At 41.9% G+C, this 20914-nt stretch overlaps 1 protein-coding gene across 2 annotated transcripts in view; it reads right to left on the bottom strand.

The window, feature by feature from the left end:
- DPY19L1 (dpy-19 like C-mannosyltransferase 1) overlaps positions 1–20914 on the bottom strand; it is a 272489-nt gene that overhangs the window by 93425 nt on the left and 158150 nt on the right. For both annotated transcript variants that reach the window (XM_077269279.1, XM_077269278.1), the window contains exon 13: positions 5534–5614. In XM_077269279.1, coding sequence (XP_077125394.1) covers positions 5534–5614 — 81 coding nt within the window. The remainder of the gene's footprint in view (positions 1–5533; positions 5615–20914) is intronic.

Below are 20914 nucleotides of genomic sequence, written 5' to 3'. Positions count from 1 at the left end.
GTTATCTAATTTAGGCTTATTTAACTTACCAAAGCGAAACAAGGAAGCAATCTTTTACAGCTAGATCTGCAATGATGACTAGAGGCAAAAAGGCTTAATCATCATCACAGATGGAGATTCTTTACTGTAAGAGCAGTGAGACCATGGAACTCTGCCACATGATGCTGCAATGGTGGATTCACTATAAAAGTTCAAGGAGGGCCTTGGTGTCTTTCTTTGGTAAATATACAGTGCAGACCAAAAGTTTGGACACATGTCATTTAAAGATTTTTCTGTATTTTCATGACTATGAAAATTGTACATTCACACTTAAGTCATGAAAGCTATGAATTAACACATGTGGAATTACATACTTAACAAAAAAGTGTGAAACAACTGAAATTATGTCTTATATTCTAGGTTCTTCAAAGTAGCCGCCTTTTGCTTTGATGACTGCTTTGCACACACTTGATAAGCTTCAAGAGGTAGTCACCGGGAATGGTTTTCACTTCACAGGTGTGCCCTCTCAGGTTTAATAAGTGGGATTTTTTGCCTTATAAATGGGGTTGGGGCCATGAGTTGTGTTGAGCAGAAGTCTGGTGGATACGCAGCTGATAGTCCTACTGAATAGACTGTTAGAATCTGTATTATGGCAAGAAAAAAGCAGCCAAGTAAAGAAAAACGAGTGGCCATCATTACTTTAACCCCTTTAGCTCTAAGGGTGGTTTGCACGTTAATGACCGGGCCAATTTTTACAATTCTGACCACTGTCCCTTTATGAGGTTATAACTCTGGAACGCTTCAACGGATCCTGATAATTCTCACATTGTTTTCTCGTGACATATTGTACTTCATGATAGTGGTAAAATTTATTTGATATTAGCTGCATTTATTTGTGAAAAAAACAGAAATTTGACGAAAATTTTGAAAATGTCGCAATTTTCCAACTTTGAATTTAAATCACAGAGATATGTCACACAAAATGCTTTTGTGTGACATTTCCCACATGTCTACTTCACATCAGCACAATTTTGATACTAAAAATTTTTTGTTAGGGCGTTATAAGGGTTAAAAGTTGACCAGCAATTTCTCATTTTTACAACACCAATTTTTTATTTAGGGACTACATCACATTTGAAGTCACTTTGAGGGGTCTATATGAAATACCCAAGTGTGACACCATTCTAAAAACTGCACCCCTCAAGGTGCTCAAAACCACATTTAAGAAGATTATTAACCCTTCAGGTGTTTCACAGGAATTTTTGGAATGTTTTTAAAAAAAAATGAACATTTAATTTTTTTTCAAAAAAGTTTTACTTCAGCTCCAATTTTTTATTTTATTTTACTAAGGGTAACAGGAGAAATTGGACCCCAAAAGTTGTTGTGCAATTTGTCCTGAGTACGCTGATACCCCATATGTGGGGGTAAACCACTGTTTGTGTGCACAGCAGAGCTCGGAAGGGAAGGAGCACCATTTGACTTTTCAATGCAAAATTGACTGGAATTGAGATAGGACGCAATGTCGCGTTTGGAGAGCCCTGATGTGCCTAAACATTGAAACCCCCCACAAGTGACACCATTTTGGAAAGTAGACCCCCTAAGGAACTTATCTAGATGTGTGATAAGCACTTTGACCCACCCAAGTGCTTCACAGAAGTTTATAACGCAGAGCCGTGAAAATAAAAATTCTTTTTTTTTTTCCACAAAAAATATTTTTTAGCCCCCAGTTTTGTATTTTCCCAAGGGTAAAAGGAGAAATTGGACCTCAAAAGTTGTTGTCCAATGTGTCCTGAGTAAGCTGATACCCCATATGTTGGGGTAAACCCGTTTGGGCGCACGGGAGAGCTCAGAAGGAGCACTGTTTTAGTTTTTCAACGCAGAATTGGCTGGAATTGAGATCGGACGCCATGTTGTGTTTGGAGAGCCCCTGATGTGTCTATACAGTGGAAACCCCCCAATTCTAACTGAAACCCTAATCCAAACACACCCCTAACCCTAATCCCAAGGTAACCCTAACCACACCCCTAACCCTGATACACCCCTAACCCTAATCCCAACCTTAAATGTAATCCAAACCCTAACTTTAGCCCAAACCCTAACCCCAACCCTAACCCTAATGGGAAAATGGAAATAAATACATTTTTTAAAGTTTATTATTTTTCCCTAACTAAAGGGGTGATGAAGGGGGGTTTGATTTACTTTTATAGCGGGCTTTTTAGCGGATTTTTATGATTGGCAGCTGTCACACACTAAAAGATGCTTTTTATTGCAAAAAAAAGTTTTTACATCTCCACATTTTGAGAGCTATAATTTTTCCATATTTTGGTCCACAGAGTCATGTGAGGTCTTGTTTTTTGCAGGACGAGTTGACGTTTTTATTGGAACCATTTTCGGGCACGTGATATTTTTTGATCGCTTTTTATTCCGATTTTTGTGAGACAGAATGACCAAAAACCAGCTATTCATGAATTTCTTTTTTTTTTGGGGGGGGGGCACGTTTATACCGTTCCACGTTTAGTAAAATTGATAAAGCAGTTTTATTCTTCGGGTCAGTATGATTACAGCGATACCTCATTTATATCATTTTTTTATGTTTTGGCGCTTTTATAAGATAAAAACTATTTTATATAAAAATAATTATTTTTGCATCGCTTTATTCTGAGGACTATAACTTTTTATTTTTTCGCTGATGACGCTGTATGGCGGCTCGTTTTTTTGCGGGACAAGATTAAGTTTTCAGCGGTACCATGGATATTTATATCCTTTTTTTAAATACGTGTTATTCCACTTTTTGTTCGCCGGTATGATAATAAAGCGTTGTTTTTTGCCTCATTTTTTTTGTGACGGTGTTCACTGAAGGGGTTAGCTAGTGGGACAGTTTTATAGGTTGGGTAGTTTCAAACGCGGCGATACTAAATATGTGTAATTTTATTGTTTTTTTTTTATTTAGCTAAAGAAATGTATTTATTGTAACAACATATATATTTTTTTCTTTATTTAGGAATTTTAATTTTTTTTTTCTTTTTACACATGTAAATATTTTTTGTTTTACTTTTTTACATTGCCCCAGAGGGGGACATCACACTATAGTGTCAGATTGCTGATCTGACACTTTGCACAGCACTGTGTCAGATCAGCGATCTGACAGACAGCGCTCCTGGCTTACCAGTGCTTGCTCTGAGCAGGCACTTGCAAGCCACCTCCCCGTAGGACCCGGAAGCTGCCCTGCAGCCATTTTGGATCTGGGGCCTGCAGAAAGAAGGAGGTAGGAGACCTCAGGGAAGCAAGCAGGGAGCCCCCTACCTGTGCGATGCTTCCCTATGCCACCGGAACGCTGTGTTCATCTTTGATCGCAGCGGTCCGTGACTGCTCCTGGCACATAGTGACGGATGTCAGCTGTGATAGTCAGCTGACACCCGGCCGCGATCGTCCGCGCTCCCCCTGTGAGTGCGGCTGATCGCATATGACGTACTATCCTGTCGGTGGTCATATGGGCCCACCCCACCTCGACGGGATAGTACATCTAATGTCAGAAAGGGGTTAAGAAATGAAGGTCAGTCACTCCGAAAAATTGGGAAAACTTTGAAAGTGTACCCAAGTGCAGTGGCAAAAATCATCAAGTGCTACAAAGAAACTGGCTCACATGAGGACCGCCCCAGGAAAGGAAGACCAAGAGTCACCTCTGGTTCTGAGGATAAGTTTATCCGAGTCACCAGCCTCAGAAATCGCAGGTTAACAGCAGCTCAGATTAGAGACCAGGTCAACACCACACAGAGTTCTAGCAGCAGACACATCTCTACAACAACTTTTAAGAGGAGACTTTGTGCAGCAGGCCTTCATGGTAAAATAGCTGCTAGGAAACCACTGCTAAGGACAGGCAACAAGCAGAAAAGACTTGTTTGAGCTAAAGAACACAAGGAATGGGCATTAGACCTGTGGAAATCTGTGCTTTGGTCTGATGAGTCCAAATTTGAGATCTTTGGTTCCAACCACGTGTCTTTGTGCGACGCAGAAAAAGTGAACGCTTGGACTCTACATGCCTGGCTCCCACCATGAAGCATGGAGGAGGAGGTGTGATGGTGTGGGGGTGCTTTGCTGGTGACACTGTTGGGGATTTATTCAAAATTGAAGGCATACTGAACCAACATGGCTACCACAGCATCTTGCAGCGGCATGGAATTCCATCCAGTTTGCGTTTAGTTGGACCATCATTTATTTTTCAACAGGACAATGACCCCAAACACACCTCCAGGCTTTGTAAGGGCTATTTGACCAAGAAGGAGAGTGATGGGGTGCTACGCCAGATGACTTGGCCTCCACAGTCACCAGACCTGAACCAAATCGAGATAGTTTGGGGTGAGCTGGACCACAGAGTGAAGGCAAAAGGGCCAACAAGTGCTAAGCATCTCTGGGAACTCCTTCAAGATTGTTGGAAGACCATTCCTGGTGACTACCTCTTGAAGCTCATCAAGAGAATGCCAAGAGTGTGCAAAGCAGTCATCAAAGCAAAAGGTGGCTACTTTGAAGAACCCAGAATATAAGACATAATTTCAGTTGTTTCACACTTTTTTGTTAAGTATATAATTCCACATGTGTTAATTCATAGTTTTGATACCTTCAGTGTGAATGTACAATTTTCATAGTCATGAAAATACAGAAAAATCTTTAAATGAGAAGGTGTTTCCAAACTTTTGGTCTGTACTGTAGTATTCCAGGTCATGGATTCTGTGATTGGAAGTTGCTGTTCATATGTTAGCCTGACTGCCGTATGTGGAATCCAAGAGGAATTTTTACCTGAACAGGGGGCAATTAACATCTGCCCCATTGGGATTTTGCCTTACTCTGACTCAACATGTTAGGGTATAGATTGAAGTCTAGGGATGTGTGACTTATTTCAATCTTAAATCTTGAAATAATCACACGATGATTGCCTATCCTCAATATGCCTTCAATGTTAAAGGGGTTATTGCACATTAAGCATGTCTACGTATTTACAGATGAGCTGGTAAGTGTATGATTGGTGGATCTGATGGGACTCGTAGCCATCTAGGGTAAGGCAGTTCAGAAGTCCTTGGTGTTAACGCAACATTATCAGCACGTGCAATTACTGCTCAAATGATTATCAATGGAAATGGATACGCATGATCACTTTGGCTTTATTCACACAGGAAACTTTGGGCTCCATGTTCTGCAGATTGGTAGAGTCTTAGCTGAAACCTCAATCATAATATAATGCTTATCTGACAACCCATTAAAACCTATTGAATTATTATAATTTAAAAAATGTGAGATAACAAAGATTTGTCAAGAGTGCTATAGCAGCAGCCACTAATAAAAATTTTTTTTACAAAATAAAGTAATTCAGGGACTTGTCAGCAAAGTTTAAGGGAAAAAGTAATAAGGGAAAACATTTAGCAGGACACAAATTATATTAATATATTGAATTCTGTTTTCTAGCCACATGAATCACGCTTTGACATATGGTAAAATAGTTTTCTGTGTTTACAAGCAGCTGGAGCCTAAATATCATCAGAAGTATCATCAGCTTACTCACATCATCTTTAACACCAAGTATCGCTGAGGTCAGTGCTTTCAAAGCGACAGTTCCCAGTATCCAAATCAATACCTGCAGCATCTGAAAATACAAAATATAAGGAAACCATGTTCGAATGTCCACAGTACAATGACCGCTTTAGTTGCTGGCCTGCAATTTTAAGTTTGGAAAAGCATTGCATGTAGATTGTTTTTCCTTAATTGGTCAATATCAAGATAATATTATAAACAACAAATTTGAGGAAATCAAGAATCCACCACGAAACTCCAGTAACTTGTGTAATTTAGTTTTTATATCTTAATGTTTTAATGCCAGTTAATCATGATACTGCATTGACTTAATATAACGTAAAAAGTAGTTACAAAGTGTTAGTATGTTTGTAGCTGAGAAAATGCAAACAGTATTAAATGGAATTAATCAGCGGGTGTTTGTTATCAAAGAGCAGCATGGTGTAGGGGCAGAGACTGACTTCAGATTCATTACTTAGTATAAAGAGGAATATAATGCTGTCTTCAGAACCTGCAGGGCACGAATCAGATTATTTCAAGCTGACAATGAATTAAGGCTTGCAGGAGACGTCAAATGCAATAAAAAAGGATTTTGGGGATGTCAAAAGTAAAAGAAAAGTCAAAGATGCTATATGATTTTTACAGGATGAAAATAATGAAATGGTAAGAAAGGATGTTGAGAAGGCCGAAATTTTAAATTCCTATTTTGCATCTGTTTTCTCTCAGAAAGGAAATGTAACACCAACTGATTTTCTGTGTCCTATTAAAGTAATAGAAGAATTTAGGATATCTATAAACAGAAAAATAGCGAGGAAACACTTAGCTAACATAAATGAATTCAAGTATTCAGGTCCAGATGAATTACATTCCAGAGTACTGAAGGAGATTTTTGAACCACTCTCCATAACCTTTGAAAATTCTTGGAGAACAGAAGTCCCAGAAGACTGGAGAAGAACAAATGTTCCTATCTTCAAAAAGGGGAAGAAAGTGGACCCAGGGAACTATAGGTCGGTGAGTCTAACTTCCATACCAGGAAAGATCTTTGAACAAATTATTAAACAACATGTAAGTACCTGGATAAGACTGAAGTGATTAACCAGAGTCAGCATGGGTTTGTAACCAACAAGTCATGTCAGACTAACTTAATTTCCTTCTATGACAGAATCACTGACTGAATCGATCAAGGAAATGCTGTAGATATAGTATATCTTGAAATGCATTATATATATATACAGTGGGGCAAAAAAGTATTTAGTCAGTCAGCAATAGTGCAAGTTCCACCACTTAAAAAGATGAGAGGCGTCTGTAATTTACATCATAGGTAGACCTCAACTATGGGAGACAAACTGAGACAAAAAAATCCAGAAAATCACTGTCTGTTTTTTTATCATTTTATTTGCATATTATGGTGGAAAATAAGTATTTGGTCAGAAACAAACAATCAAGATTTCTGGCTCTCACAGACCTGTAACTTCTTCTTTAAGAGTCTCCTCTTTCCTCCACTCATTACCTGTAGTAATGGCACCTGTTTAAACTTATTATCAGTATAAAAAGACACCTGTGCACACCCTCAAACAGTCTGACTCCAAACTCCACTATGGTGAAGACCAAAGAGCTGTCAAAGGACACCAGAAACAAAATTGTAGCCCTGCACCAGGCTGGGAAGACTGAATCTGCAATAGCCAACCAGCTTGGAGTGAAGAAATCAACAGTGGGAGCAATAATTAGAAAATGGAAGACATACAAGACCACTGATAAGCTCCCTCGATCTGGGGCTCCACGCAAAATCCCACCCCTTGGGGTCAGAATGATCACAAGAACGGTGAGCAAAAATCCCAGAACCACGCGGGGGAACCTAGTGAATGAACTGCAGAGAGCTGGGACCAATGTAACAAGGCCTACCATAAGTAACACACTACGCCACCATGGACTCAGATCCTGCAGTGCCAGACGTGTCCCACTGCTTAAGCCAGTACATGTCTGGGCCCGTCTGAAGTTTGCTAGAGAGCATTTGGATGATCCAGAGGAGTTTTGGGAGAATGTCCTATGGTCTGATGAAACCAAACTGGAACTGTTTGGTAGAAACACAACTTGTTGTGTTTGGAGGAAAAAGAATACTGAGTTGCATCCATCAAACACCATACCTACTGTAAAGCATGGTGGTGGAAACATCATGCTTTGGGGCTGTTTTTCTGCAAAGGGGCCAGGACGACTGATCCGGGTACATGAAAGAATGAATGGGGCCATGTATCGTGAGATTTTGAGTGCAAACCTCCTTCCATCAGCAAGGGCATTGAAGATGAAACGTGGCTGGGTCTTTCAACATGACAATGATCCAAAGCACACCGCCAGGGCAACGAAGGAGTGGCTTCGTAAGAAGCATTTCAAGGTCCTGGAGTGGCCTAGCCAGTCTCCAGATCTCAACCCTATAGAAAACCTTTGGAGGGAGTTGAAAGTCCGTGTTGCCAAGCGAAAAGCCAAAAACATCACTGCTCTAAGGGAGATCTGCATGGAGGAATGGGCCAACATACCAACAACAGTGTGTGGCAACCTTGTGAAGACTTACAGAAAACGTTTGACCTCTGTCATTGCCAACAAAGGATATATTACAAAGTATTGAGATTAAATTTTGTTTCTGACCAAATACTTATTTTCCACCATAATATGCAAATAAAATGATAAAAAAACAGAATGTGATTTTCTGGATTTTTTTGTCTCAGTTTGTCTCCCATAGTTGAGGTCTACCTATGATGTAAAGTACAGACGCCTCTCATCTTTTTAAGTGGTGGAACTTGCACTATTGCTGACTGACTAAATACTTTTTTGCCCCACTGTATATTAATATTATATTATATATCTTGCAAAGTATTTGACAAAGTACCTCACACCATCCTTACTGAAAAAATGACTAAGGCTACGTTCACATTTGCGTTGTGCGGCGCAGCGTTGGCGACACAATGCACAACACATGCAAAACGCATGCACAACACAGCGTTTTGTGACGCATGCGTTCATTTTTTGCATGATTTTTGGCGCAGAAAAAACTGCATCATGCAGCGTCCTCTGCGCCCTGACAGTTGCGCCAAAATGACGCATGCGTCACAAAACGCAAGACAACGCATGTCCATGCGCCCCCCATGTTAAATATAGGGGTGCATGTGGGGTACCACAGGGTTCTGTCCTGGGCCCTGTATTGTTCAACATCTTTATCAATGACTTAGATGAAGGAATTGAGGGAACACTAATTACATTTGCTGATCACACAAAGATATCTAATACTAGAGAAGAGAGAAGATTCAAAAAGATATAAATAAACTGGAGCAGTGGGCAGCAACTAACAGAATGGTTTTTAACAAGGAAAAATGCAAAGTACTACATCTGGGCAATAAAAAAAAAAAAAGCATATACAGAATGGGAGAAAAAGGGCTAAGCAACAGCACATGTGATTTTACTTGGGTATACTAAAAGAGCATAAACTGAACATGAGTCAACAGTGTGATGCAGCAGCAAAAAAGGCAAATGCAATTCTGGGATGTATTAACAGAAGCATACAGTGTAGATCACGCAAAGTCATTATTGTCCTCTACTCTGCATTGAACAGACCCCATCTGGAATGCTGTGTCCAGTTTTGTACACCACATTTTAAAAGACATCAACAAACTGGAGTAAGTTCAGAAGAGCGACCAGAATGGTGACCGGTCTGCAAACCATGTCCTATGAGGAACGGTTACAAGATCTGGGAATGTATAGCTTGCAAAAAAAAAAGACTGAGAGGAGACAATGGCTGTCTACAAATATCTCGAAGGGCTGTCACAATGCAGAAGGATCATCTTTATTCTCATTTGCACAAGGAAAGACTAGAAGCAATGGGATGAAACTGAATGGGAGGAGACACAGATTAGGTATTATAAAAAACTGTTTGACAGTTAGGGTGATCAATGAGTGGAACAGGCTGCCACGAGAGGTGGTGAGTTCTCCTTCCACGGAAGTTTTCAAACAGGCTGGACAGACATCTGTCTAGGACGATTTAGTGAATCCTGCTTTGAGCAGGGGGTTGGACCTGATGACCCAAGAGGTCCCTTCAAACTCTACCATTCTATGATTCTATGATTTTTGTTGCTTTTTCGCTAAAAGTGTTTTATCAGCAAACAATTATCACTACACTGTGTTACAAATTATTATACAAATTGGATTTAAGTGTCAAAGATGTATTTTTTGTTTTTCAAAAAAAAACATGGATGGTATTGTTTTGCAGGGCTCTTTGGATCACTAAAATCAATCACAAACACCTGTGATAATTTGAAAGGTGAGGCCAATTAAAGGAAAACTACTTAAAAAGGACGCTCCACATTATTAAGCAGGCCACAGGTTTCAGGCAATATGGGAAAGAAAAAGGATCTCTCTGCTGCCGAAAACCATCAAATAGTTCAACGCCTTGGACAAGGTATGAAAACATTAGATATTTAATGAACACTTATACACTCACCGGCCACTTTATTAGGTACACCATGCTAGTAACGGGTTGGACCCCTTTTGCCTTCAGAACTGCCTCAATTCTTCGTGGCATAGATTCAACAAGGTGCTGGAAGCATTCCTCAGTGATTTTGGTCCATATTGACATGATGGCATCACACAGTTGCCGCAGATTTGTCGGCTGCACATCCCAAAGATGCTCCATACAAGGCAGGATGGATCCATGCTTTCATGTTGTTTACGCCAAATTCTGACCCTACCATCCGAATGTCGCAGCAGAAATCGAGACTCATCAGACCAAGCAACATTTTTCCAATCTTCTACTGTCCAATTTCGATGAGCTTGTACAAATTGTAGCCTCAGTTTCCTGTTCTTAGCTGAAAGGAGTGGTACCCGGTGTGGTCTTCTGCTGCTGTAGCCCATCTGCCTCAAAGTTCGACGCACTGTGCGTTCAGAGATGCTCTTAGGCCTACCTTGGTTGTAACGGGTGGCGATTTGAGTCACTGTTGCCTTTCTATCAGCTCGAACCAGTCTGCCCATTCTCCTCTGACATCTGGCATCAACAAGGCATTTCCGCCCACAGAACTGCCGCTCACTGGATTTTTTTTCTTTTTCGGACCATTCTCTGTAAACCCTAGAGATGGTTGTGCGTGAAAATCCCAGTAGATCAGCAGTTTCTGAAATACTCAAACCAGCCCTTCTGGCACCAACAACCATGCCACGTTCAAAGGCACTCAAATCACCTTTCTTCCCCATACTGATGCTCGGTTTGAACTGCAGGAGATTGTCTTGACCATGTCTACATGCCTAAATGCACTGAGTTGCCGCCATGTGATTGGCTGATTAGAAATTAAGTGTTAACAAGAAGTTGGACAGGTGTACCTAATAAAGTGGCCAGTGAGTGTATATGACTATCTTATTGTGAAGAGATTTGTGGCTGATACAAAGCACAGACAGGTTTGTGCAGATAAAGACATAATATGGAAGGTTTCTACCAGACAAATTCATCAGTTTAAGACAGCAGCTGCTAAAATACCATTACAAAGCAGTAAACAGGTATTTGAAGATGCTTGGGCCACTGGAATTGCGCAAACTTCATAGTGTAGGATCCTCCAAAGGCTTGCAGTTGTACATAAACCTACTACTCAGCCACCTTAAACGGTGCTCAAAAGCAGAAAACTACTTTTAAAACAATCTTGCTTACTGATGAGTTCCTTGCAACCCTGGATGGTCCAGATAGATGGAGTAGTGGATGGCCACCATGACTGAAAAAAACTGGAACGTCAACAAAAAGGTGGTGGATTCACGTTTTGGTCTGGAATCATGAGGAGAGAGCTGGTATGCCGCTTTAGAGTCCCTGGAAGGTGTGAAAATGACCTCGGTAAAGTATATAGAGTTTCTGACTGACCACTTTATTCCATGGTACAAAAAGAAGAACCATACCAAAATAATTTTCATGAAAGACAAAGCACCATCCCATGCTGCAAACAATGCCTCTGAGTCATTGGCTAGTATGGACATAAAAGGAGAGAAACTCGTGATTTGGCCACCACCCTCCCCTGGCCTGAAGTTAAAAATCTATGGGAGGCAGTTCACATCAAAATAGCAGCTCTGGGAGGCTATTGTGAAATTCTACAAAGAAATTCAAGAAGAAAATATCCAAAAACTCAGGAGTTCAATGGATGCAAGAATTGTGAAGGTGATATCAAAGAAGGCGTCCTATGTTAACATGTAACTTGGGTCTGTTAGGATGTGATTCAAAAAGCTTTTAACATCAGTACATGTGCCCTCTTAATGCTGCAAATTCAAAAAAATTACCATTTTCAAGTCTCTACAAATCATAAAATGTTTGTAAACTCTGTTGTGCAATTTGGAAGAGTGCATTTTGAGGTTTTTTGTATTTTTTTGAAAATTTGATATATACTCTAATAGTTGATGTACATTATACTAACTCACTTGCGTAGAAAATTTAGGAAAATCAATGAAAAATAGAATTTGCATAATAATTTGGAACGCGGCGTAGAGGACTCGTTAGTTGTTACACAGAGCAGAAGGACTTGTGACATGAGACCATTCCCCACCACTCACTACAGGCTTTCTACCAATTTACAGTGTACTTAGAACGTTGCCAAAGAGTAGCATGGGCGGGGTTAAACAGAGCTCAGCATTGAGAGAAGAACTAGCTCTGCAGCAGATAAAGCTGTGATTTTATAAAAGCTGTATAGTAAGTGATACATTGCTGGTATCTTTATACCCCTATGCAGCTGCTCTCAGATTACATAGCAAGAAGATAATGACAGGATATATTCATTACTTTTATCTGCATTTTGTATCTTCTCAGTAGCAAATGTTATACAAAACATTAAAGAAAATAGCAATAATAATAAAATGATAACAAAAAATGTACAGACAATACATTTCATTTTCATAAGAAAAAGGTTATTTTCTGCATAACAAAAAGCTAGAAAATTTACTAAATGTACATTCAATATGTATGTTATAAAAAAATGTATAGGTAAAACACCTATATACACATTATATATACACACACATATACAAGTGCTTCTCACAAATTAGAATATCATCAAAAAGTTAAATTATTTCAGTTCTTCAATACAAAAATTTACTGAAATAATTTGGGTTTTCATTGGCTCTAAGCCATAATTATCAACATTAACAGAAATCAACACTTGAAATAGGTCACTCTGTTTGTAATGACTATATAATATAGGAGTTTCAATTTTTTTTATTGAAGAACTGAAATAAATTAAATTTCTATACTATCTATAATATTAAGGGTAGGTTAATTTTAACATTGAGAGATAGAATATCAAAAATTAAATCCAAGAAATAACATTGCATAAATTATATAAAATATATTTTCATTTTGCAGTGAGAAATAAGTATTTGATCTCCTAACAACAATTAAGAGTTCTGGCTCCTACAGACCAGTTAGAAACTCCTAATCAACTCACTACCTGCATTAAAGAAAGATGTCTTACATAGTCAACTTTTATAAAAGACTCCCGTCCAAAGACTCAATTAGTCAGACTCTAACCTCTACAACATGGGCAAGACCAAAAGAGCTTTCTAAGGATGTCAGGGACAAGATCATAGACCTGCACAAAACTAGAATGGGCTACAAAACCATACATAAGATGCTGAGTGAGAAGGTGACAACTGTTGGTGCAATAGTAAGAAAAAGGAAAAATTACAAAATGACTACCAATCGACATTGATCTGTGGCACCATGCAAAATCTCACCTCGTGGGGTATCCTTGATCATGAGTAAGGTGAGAGATCAGCCTAAAACTACACGGGGGGAACTTGTTAATGATCTCAAGGGAGCTGGGACCACAGTCACAAAAAAAGCCATTGGTAACACATTACGCCGTAAAGGTTTAAAATCCTGCAGTGCCCACAAGGTCCCCCTGCTCAAGAAGACATGTGCAGGCCCGTCTGAAGTTTGCAAATGAACACCTGGATGATTCTGTGAGTGATTAGGAGAAGGTGCTGTGGTCAGATCAGTCAAAAATTGAGCTCTTTGGCATTAACTCAACTCGCCGTGTTTGGAGGAAGAGAAATGTTGCCTATGACCCAAAGAACACAGTCCCCACTGTCAAGCATGGAGGTGAAAACATGTTTTGGGAGTGTTTCTCTGCTAAGGGCACAGGACTACTTTACCACAACAATGGGAGAATGGATGGAGCCATGTACCGTAAAATCCTGAGTGACAAGCAACCTCTTTCCCTTTGCCAGGACATTAAAAATGGGTCGTGACAGGGTCTTCCAGCAAGACCACGACCCAAAACATATAGCCAAGGCAACAAAGGAGTGGCTCAAAAAGAGGCACATTAAGGTCATGAAGTGGTCTACCCAGCCTCCAGACCTTAATCCCATAGAAAAATTATGGAGGGAGTTGAAGATCAGAGTTGCCAAGCGACAGCCTCAAAATCTTAATGATTTAGAGATGATATGCAAAGAGAAGTGGAACAAAATTCCTCCTGACATGTGCGCAAACCTCATCATCAACTGAAAAAAACATCTGAGTCCTGTGCTTGCCAACAAGGGTTTTGTGTTGTGAATTCTGTTTGTGGGCTCCCCCGGTGGTGTTTTATGGTATTGCCACTTATTTGCCTTCTTCTATCCTTGATCACCTGTTGACACCCATTAGGGGAGTTTCCTATTTAAGGCTGCTTGGCTGCTGGTCCGATGCCGGCCAACAATGTATCAGTAGCATTCTGTTGCATTCTCCTGCCTCAAGTTCCAGTTCAGCTAAGTTGAATTTTGTTCCTAGTTAATGTTATTTTTTGTCCAGCTATCTGCAATGTGACTCTCTGCAGCTGGAAGCTCTCGTGGACTGGAATTGCCACTCCAGTGGCATGAGTTGTCACTGGAGTTTTAAAGTAATTTCAGGATGGAGTTTTTGAGTAGTGTTTTGAAGTTGACCGTGAAGTAACTCTTTCCTGTACTTCTGCTATCTAGTAAGCGGACCTCACTGTGCTAAATCTGCTGTTCATCCTACGTATGTCTTTTCCTCTTGACTCACCGTCAATATTTGTGGGGGCCTGCTATCTCCTTTTGGGGTTCATCTCTGGAGGTAAGGCAGGCCTGTATATTCCTCTGATAGGGGTAGTTAGATCTCCGGCTGGCGCGTGGTGTCTAGGGCATCGTAGGAAACACTCCCCGGCTACTTCCATTGTTGTGTCAGGTTCAGGTCACGGTCACTTTAGTTTCCATCACCCGAGAGCTAGTCCGTTTGTTATTTTTTATTTCCCTGCCATTGGGAAAATCATAACAGTTTGGCCGGCCACATGTGTTAAAACTATGCACTAAAGCAGGAAAGGATATGAAAAGGTTTTTTTTCCTTCTGTGTTTGGAAAGTGCACCTTAGTGCTTATTTGTACTCCTTGCTTAAACTGCAGTCTTCAGCCTTTTTTTTTTTTTCCTCTCCTCTTAATCTCTGAATGGCTTTGGTTACACCTGTTTGAATCATGGATCCACAGAGTTTGGTTGCAGGTCTGAATAACCTGGCTACAAAGGTCCAGAACTTACAAGATTTTGTTATACGTGCTCCAATGTCTGAACCTAAGATCCCTATGCCTGAATTTTTTACCGGAGACAGATCCCGTTTTTTGAATTTCAGAGAGAATTGTAAATTGTTTTTGTCTCTGAAATCTCACTCTGCTGGTGATCCTGCGCAACAGGTTAAAATTGTTATTTCTCTATTGCGGGGTGACCCACAAAGTTGGGCATTTGCATTGTCGCCAGGGGATCCTGCGTTATTAAATGTAGATGCGTTTTTTCTGGCTTTGGGGTTGCTTTATGAAGAACCTAATTTAGAGATTTTGGCTGAGAAAGCCTTGATAGCTCTTTCCCAAGGGCAAGATGAAGCTGAGATATACTGCCAGAAATTTCGTAAATGGTCGGTACTTACTAAATGGAATGAGTGCGCTCTAGCAGCTAATTTCAGAGAAGGTCTCTCTGATGCCGTGAAGGATGTCATGGTGGGGTTCCCTGTGCCTACAGGTCTGAATGATGCCATGAAATTGGCTATCCAGATTGATCGGCGTTTACGGGAGCGCAAATCTGTGCACCATATGGCGGTATCTTCTGAGCAAAAATCTGTGCACCATATGGCGGTATCTTTTGAGCAAAAACCTGTGCACCATATGGCGGTATCTTCTGAGCAAAAACCTGTGCACCATATGGCGGTATCTTCTGAGCAAAAACCTGTGCATCATTTGGCGGTGACCTCTGAAAAGGCACCAGAGCATATGCAATGCGATAGTGTATTGTCTAGAGGCGAACGACAGAATTACAGGCGCAAAAATGGGTTGTGCTTCTATTGTGGAGATCCAGCTCATGTTATATCAGCATGCTCTAAACGCATAAAGAAGGTTGATAAAAAGGTTGATAAATCTTTTTCTATGGGTACCTTGCAGTCTAAATTTCTTTTGTCCGTGACATTGATTTGTACTTTATCATCTGTTACTGTGAATGCTTATGTGGATTCTGGCGCCGCTCTGAGTCTCATGGATTGGTCCTTTGCCAAGCGTTGTGGGTTTGATTTAGAGCCTCTGGAGGTTTCTATTCCCTTAAAGGGTATTGATTCTACACCTTTGGCTAGCAATAAACCACAATATTGGACACAAGTGACTATGCATCTTTCCCCAGACCATCAGGAGATTATTCGTTTCCTTGTGTTATATAATCTACATGACGTATTAGTACTTGGATTACCATGGTTACAAATTCATAATCCAGTCTTGGACTGGAGATCAATGTCTGTGCTGAGTTGGGGATGTCGGGGGATTCATGGGGATGCACCTTTGGTTCCCATTTCTTCATCTACTCCCTCTGAGATCCCAGCATTTCTGTCAGATTTTTATGATGTCTTTCAGGAGCCTAAAACTGATTCTCTCCCCCCTCACAGAGAGTGTGACTGCGCTATTGAGTTGATTCCCGGTAGTAAATTTCCTAAGGGTCGCTTGTTTAATTTGTCTGTACCTGAACATACTGCTATGCGGGAGTATATCAGAGAATCTTTAGAAAAGGGTCATATTCGCCCCTCTTTGTCTCCATTGGGGGCAGGGTTTTTCTTTGTGGGTAAAAAGGATGGTTCATTGAGACCTTGTATCGACTATCGACTTCTGAATAAGATTACAGTTATATACCAGTACCCGTTACCTTTACTGACTGATCTTTTTGCTCGCATAAAGGGGGCAAAGTGGTTCACTAAGATCGATCTACGTGGTGCGTATAATTTGGTGCGGATTAAGCAGGGGGATGAGTGGAAGACCGCATTTAATACGCCTGAAGGCCATTTTGAGTATTTGGTAATGCCTTTCGGTCTCGCGAATGCCCCTTCCGTTTTTCAGTCCTTTATGCACGATATTTTCCGTGAATATCTGGATAAATTTATGATTGTGTATTTGGATGATATTTTGATTTTTTCGGAGGACTGGGAATCTCATGTTCAACAGGTCAGGAGAGTTTTTCAGGTTTTACGAGCTAATTCTCTATTTGTGAAGGGCTCAAAGTGTATTTTTGGGGTTCAGAGAATTTCCTTTCTGGGATATATTTTTTCCCCTTCATCTATGGAGATGGACCCTGTTAAGGTTCAGGCTATTTGTGATTGGATACAACCTACTTCTCTAAAGAGTCTTCAGAAATTCTTGGGATTTGCTAATTTCTATCGCCGATTCATAGCGGGTTTTTCTGCCATTGCTAAACCTTTGACTGATTTGACCAAGAAGGGTGCTGATGTTGCTAATTGGTCCTCTGCGGCTGTGGAGGCCTTTCGGGAGCTTAAGCGCCGCTTTTCTTCTGCTCCTGTGTTGCGCCAGCCTGATGTTTCGCTCCCGTTCCAGGTTGAAGTAGATGCTTCCGAGATCGGAGCAGGTGCAGTTTTGTCGCAGAAAGGTCCTGACTGCTCAGTGATGAGACCATGTGCGTTTTTCTCTCGAAAGTTTTCGCCCGCTGAGCGAAATTATGATGTTGGAAATCGGGAGCTCTTGGCCATGAAGTGGGCATTTGAGGAGTGGCGTCATTGGCTTGAGGGTGCTAGACACCAGGTGGTGGTCTTGACTGACCACAAAAATCTAATTTATCTTGAGTCAGCCAGGCGTCTGAATCCTAGACAGGTGCGCTGGTCGTTGTTTTTCTCTCGATTTAACTTTGTGGTCTCATATCTGCCTGGGTCTAAGAATGTGAGGGCGGATGCCCTCTCTAGGAGTTTTGAGCCTGACTCGCCTGGTGATTCCGAACCTACTGGCATCCTGAAGGATGGGGTGATATTGTCAGCTGTCTCCCCAGACCTGCGGCGCTCTTTGCAGGAGTTTCAGGTGGATAGGCCTGATCGCTGTCCGCCTGGTAGACTGTTTGTCCCTGATGAATGGACCAGTAGAGTTATTTCGGAGGTTCACTCTTCCGCGTTGGCAGGTCATCCTGGAATTTTTGGCACCAGGGATCTGGTGTCTAGGTCCTTCTGGTGGCCTTCCTTGTCTCGAGATGTACGTATTTTTGTGCAGTCTTGTGATGTTTGTGCTCGGGCTAAGCCCTGCTGTTCCCGGGCCAGCGGGTTGTTGTTGCCCTTGCCTATTCCTAAGAGGCCTTGGACGCACATCTCTATGGACTTTATTTCTGACCTTCCTGTTTCTCGTAGGATGTCCGTCATCTGGGTGGTGTGTGACCGTTTTTCCAAGATGGTTCACTTGGTACCTTTGCCCAAATTGCCCTCCTCCTCTGAGCTGGTCCCTCTATTTTTTCAGAATGTTGTGCGTTTGCATGGTATTCCTGAGAATATAGTTTCTGACAGGGGTACTCAGTTTGTGTCTAGATTTTGGCGGGCGTTCTGTGCCAGGATGGGCATCGACTTGTCGTTTTCGTCTGCATTCCATCCTCAGACTAATGGCCAGACTGAGCGTACTAATCAGACCTTGGAGACTTACTTGAGGTGTTTTGTGTCCGCTGATCAGGACGATTGGCTTGATTTTTTGCCATTGGCAGAGTTTGCCCTTAACAATCGGGCCAGTTCTGCCACTTTGGTTTCTCCATTTTTTTGTAATTCAGGGTTTCACCCTCGCTTTTCGTCCGGTCAATTGGAATCTTCGGATTGTCCTGGAGTAGATGCTGTGGTTGATAGAATGCATCAGATTTGGGGACAGGTTGTGGACAATCTGAAGTTGTCCCAGGAGAAGACTCAACAGTTCACTAATCGTCATCGGCGTGTCGGTCCTCGTCTTTGTGTTGGGGACCTGGTTTGGTTGTCTTCTCGATTTGTTCCTATGAAGGTCTCGTCTCCTAAGTTTAAGCCTCGGTTTATCGGCCCTTATAGGATTCTGGAGGTTCTCAATCCTGTGTCCTTTCGTTTGGACCTCCCAGCATCTTTTACTATTCATAATGTTTTTCATCGGTCATTATTGCGGAGGTATGAGGTGCCGGTTGTTCCGTCTGCTGATCCTCCTGCTCCTGTGCTGGTTGAGGGTGAGTTGGAGTATGTGGTAGAAAAGATCTTGGACTCCCGTGTTTCCAGACGGAAACTTCAGTATCTGGTTAAGTGGAAAGGCTATGGTCAGGAGGATAATTCTTGGGTGACAGCATCTGATGTTCATGCTCCTGATTTGGTTCGTGCATTCCATAGTGCTCATCCAGATCGCCCTGGTGGTTCTGGTGAGGGTTCGGTGCCCCCTCCTTAAGGGGGGGGTACTGTTGTGAATTCTGTTTGTGGGCTCCCCCGGTGGTGTTTTATGGTATTGCCACTTATTTGCCTTCTTCTATCCTTGATCACCTGTTGACACCCATTAGGGGAGTTTCCTATTTAAGGCTGCTTGGCTGCTGGTCCGATGCCGGCCAACAATGTATCAGTAGCATTCTGTTGCATTCTCCTGCCTCAAGTTCCAGTTCAGCTAAGTTGAATTTTGTTCCTAGTTAATGTTATTTTTTGTCCAGCTATCTGCAATGTGACTCTCTGCAGCTGGAAGCTCTCGTGGACTGGAATTGCCACTCCAGTGGCATGAGTTGTCACTGGAGTTTTAAAGTAATTTCAGGATGGTGTTTTTGAGTAGTGTTTTGAAGTTGACCGTGAAGTAACTCTTTCCTGTACTTCTGCTATCTAGTAAGCGGACCTCACTGTGCTAAATCTGCTGTTCATCCTACGTATGTCTTTTCCTCTTGACTCACCGTCAATATTTGTGGGGGCCTGCTATCTCCTTTTGGGGTTCATCTCTGGAGGTAAGGCAGGCCTGTATATTCCTCTGATAGGGGTAGTTAGATCTCCGGCTGGCGCGTGGTGTCTAGGGCATCGTAGGAAACACTCCCCGGCTACTTCCATTGTTGTGTCAGGTTCAGGTCACGGTCACTTTAGTTTCCATCACCCGAGAGCTAGTCCGTTTGTTATTTTTTATTTCCCTGCCATTGGGAAAATCATAACAGTTTTGCCACCAAGTATTAAGACTTGTTTGTCAGAGGAATCAAATACTTAATTCTTAGTGCAAAATGCAAATAAATTTACCATATTTTTCGGACTATAAGACGCACCCCAAATTTGGGGTGAAAATTGCAGAAAAAAAGATTTTTTACAAGATGGGGTGTCTTTTTGTCCGAATTTACAGTGTATTACCTGAGGGCTGGCTGTGGCAGAGCAGGGTCACAGGAGGCATGGTGTCAGCAGAGGTGCGGTGATGTGGTGGGCGATATGGCGTGCACCTGAGCAGGGTCCCTTCCTGTTTAGGTGGGCGACGCCACGGCCTGGTGTCCATGGGGGGGTGCAGCAGTGCTGTGGCAGCGGCAGAGGTGCAGGGATGATGAGGCGCAGTGAGCGGTATGGCGTGAGCAGGGTCCCTTCCAAAGGTGAGGTGACGCAGCGGCCCGGTATCCAAGGTAAGCAGCAGAGCCGGGTGAATCATGGCTTTATCGGTGGCGGCGGCCATCTTCCTGAGGCCGCGCATGCGCAGATGAAGTGCTCTGCTTCCCGGGGCTTCAGAAAAATGGCCACGGGAGGCCGCGCGTGCGCAAATGGAGATCAAGGCGGCCATTTTCCTGAAGCCGAGTTCGCAGATTTAGATCTCGGCTTCAGGAAAATGGCCGCCGCGATCTCCATCTGCGCACGCGCGGCCTCCTGTGGCCATTTTCCTGAAGCCCTGGGAAGCAGAGCACTCCATCTGCGCACACGCGGCCTAAGGAAGATGGCCGCTGCCACCGATAAAGCCATGATTCACCCAGCTCTGCTGATTACCTTGGATACCGGGCCGCTGCGTCACCTTACCTGTGGAAGGGACCCCGCTATATAAATTTTATATAATTCATGCAATGTTATTTTTTGGATTTAATTTTGGATATTCTATCTCTCAATGTTAAAATTAACCTACCCTTAATATTATAGATTGTTCATGTCTTT

The sequence above is a fragment of the Ranitomeya variabilis genome, chromosome 6, assembly GCF_051348905.1.
Source record: "Ranitomeya variabilis isolate aRanVar5 chromosome 6, aRanVar5.hap1, whole genome shotgun sequence".
Lineage (NCBI taxonomy): Eukaryota > Metazoa > Chordata > Amphibia > Anura > Dendrobatidae > Ranitomeya > Ranitomeya variabilis.
The sequence above is the reverse complement of the archived record's forward strand: the minus strand, read 5'-3'. Positions and strand labels throughout refer to the sequence as shown.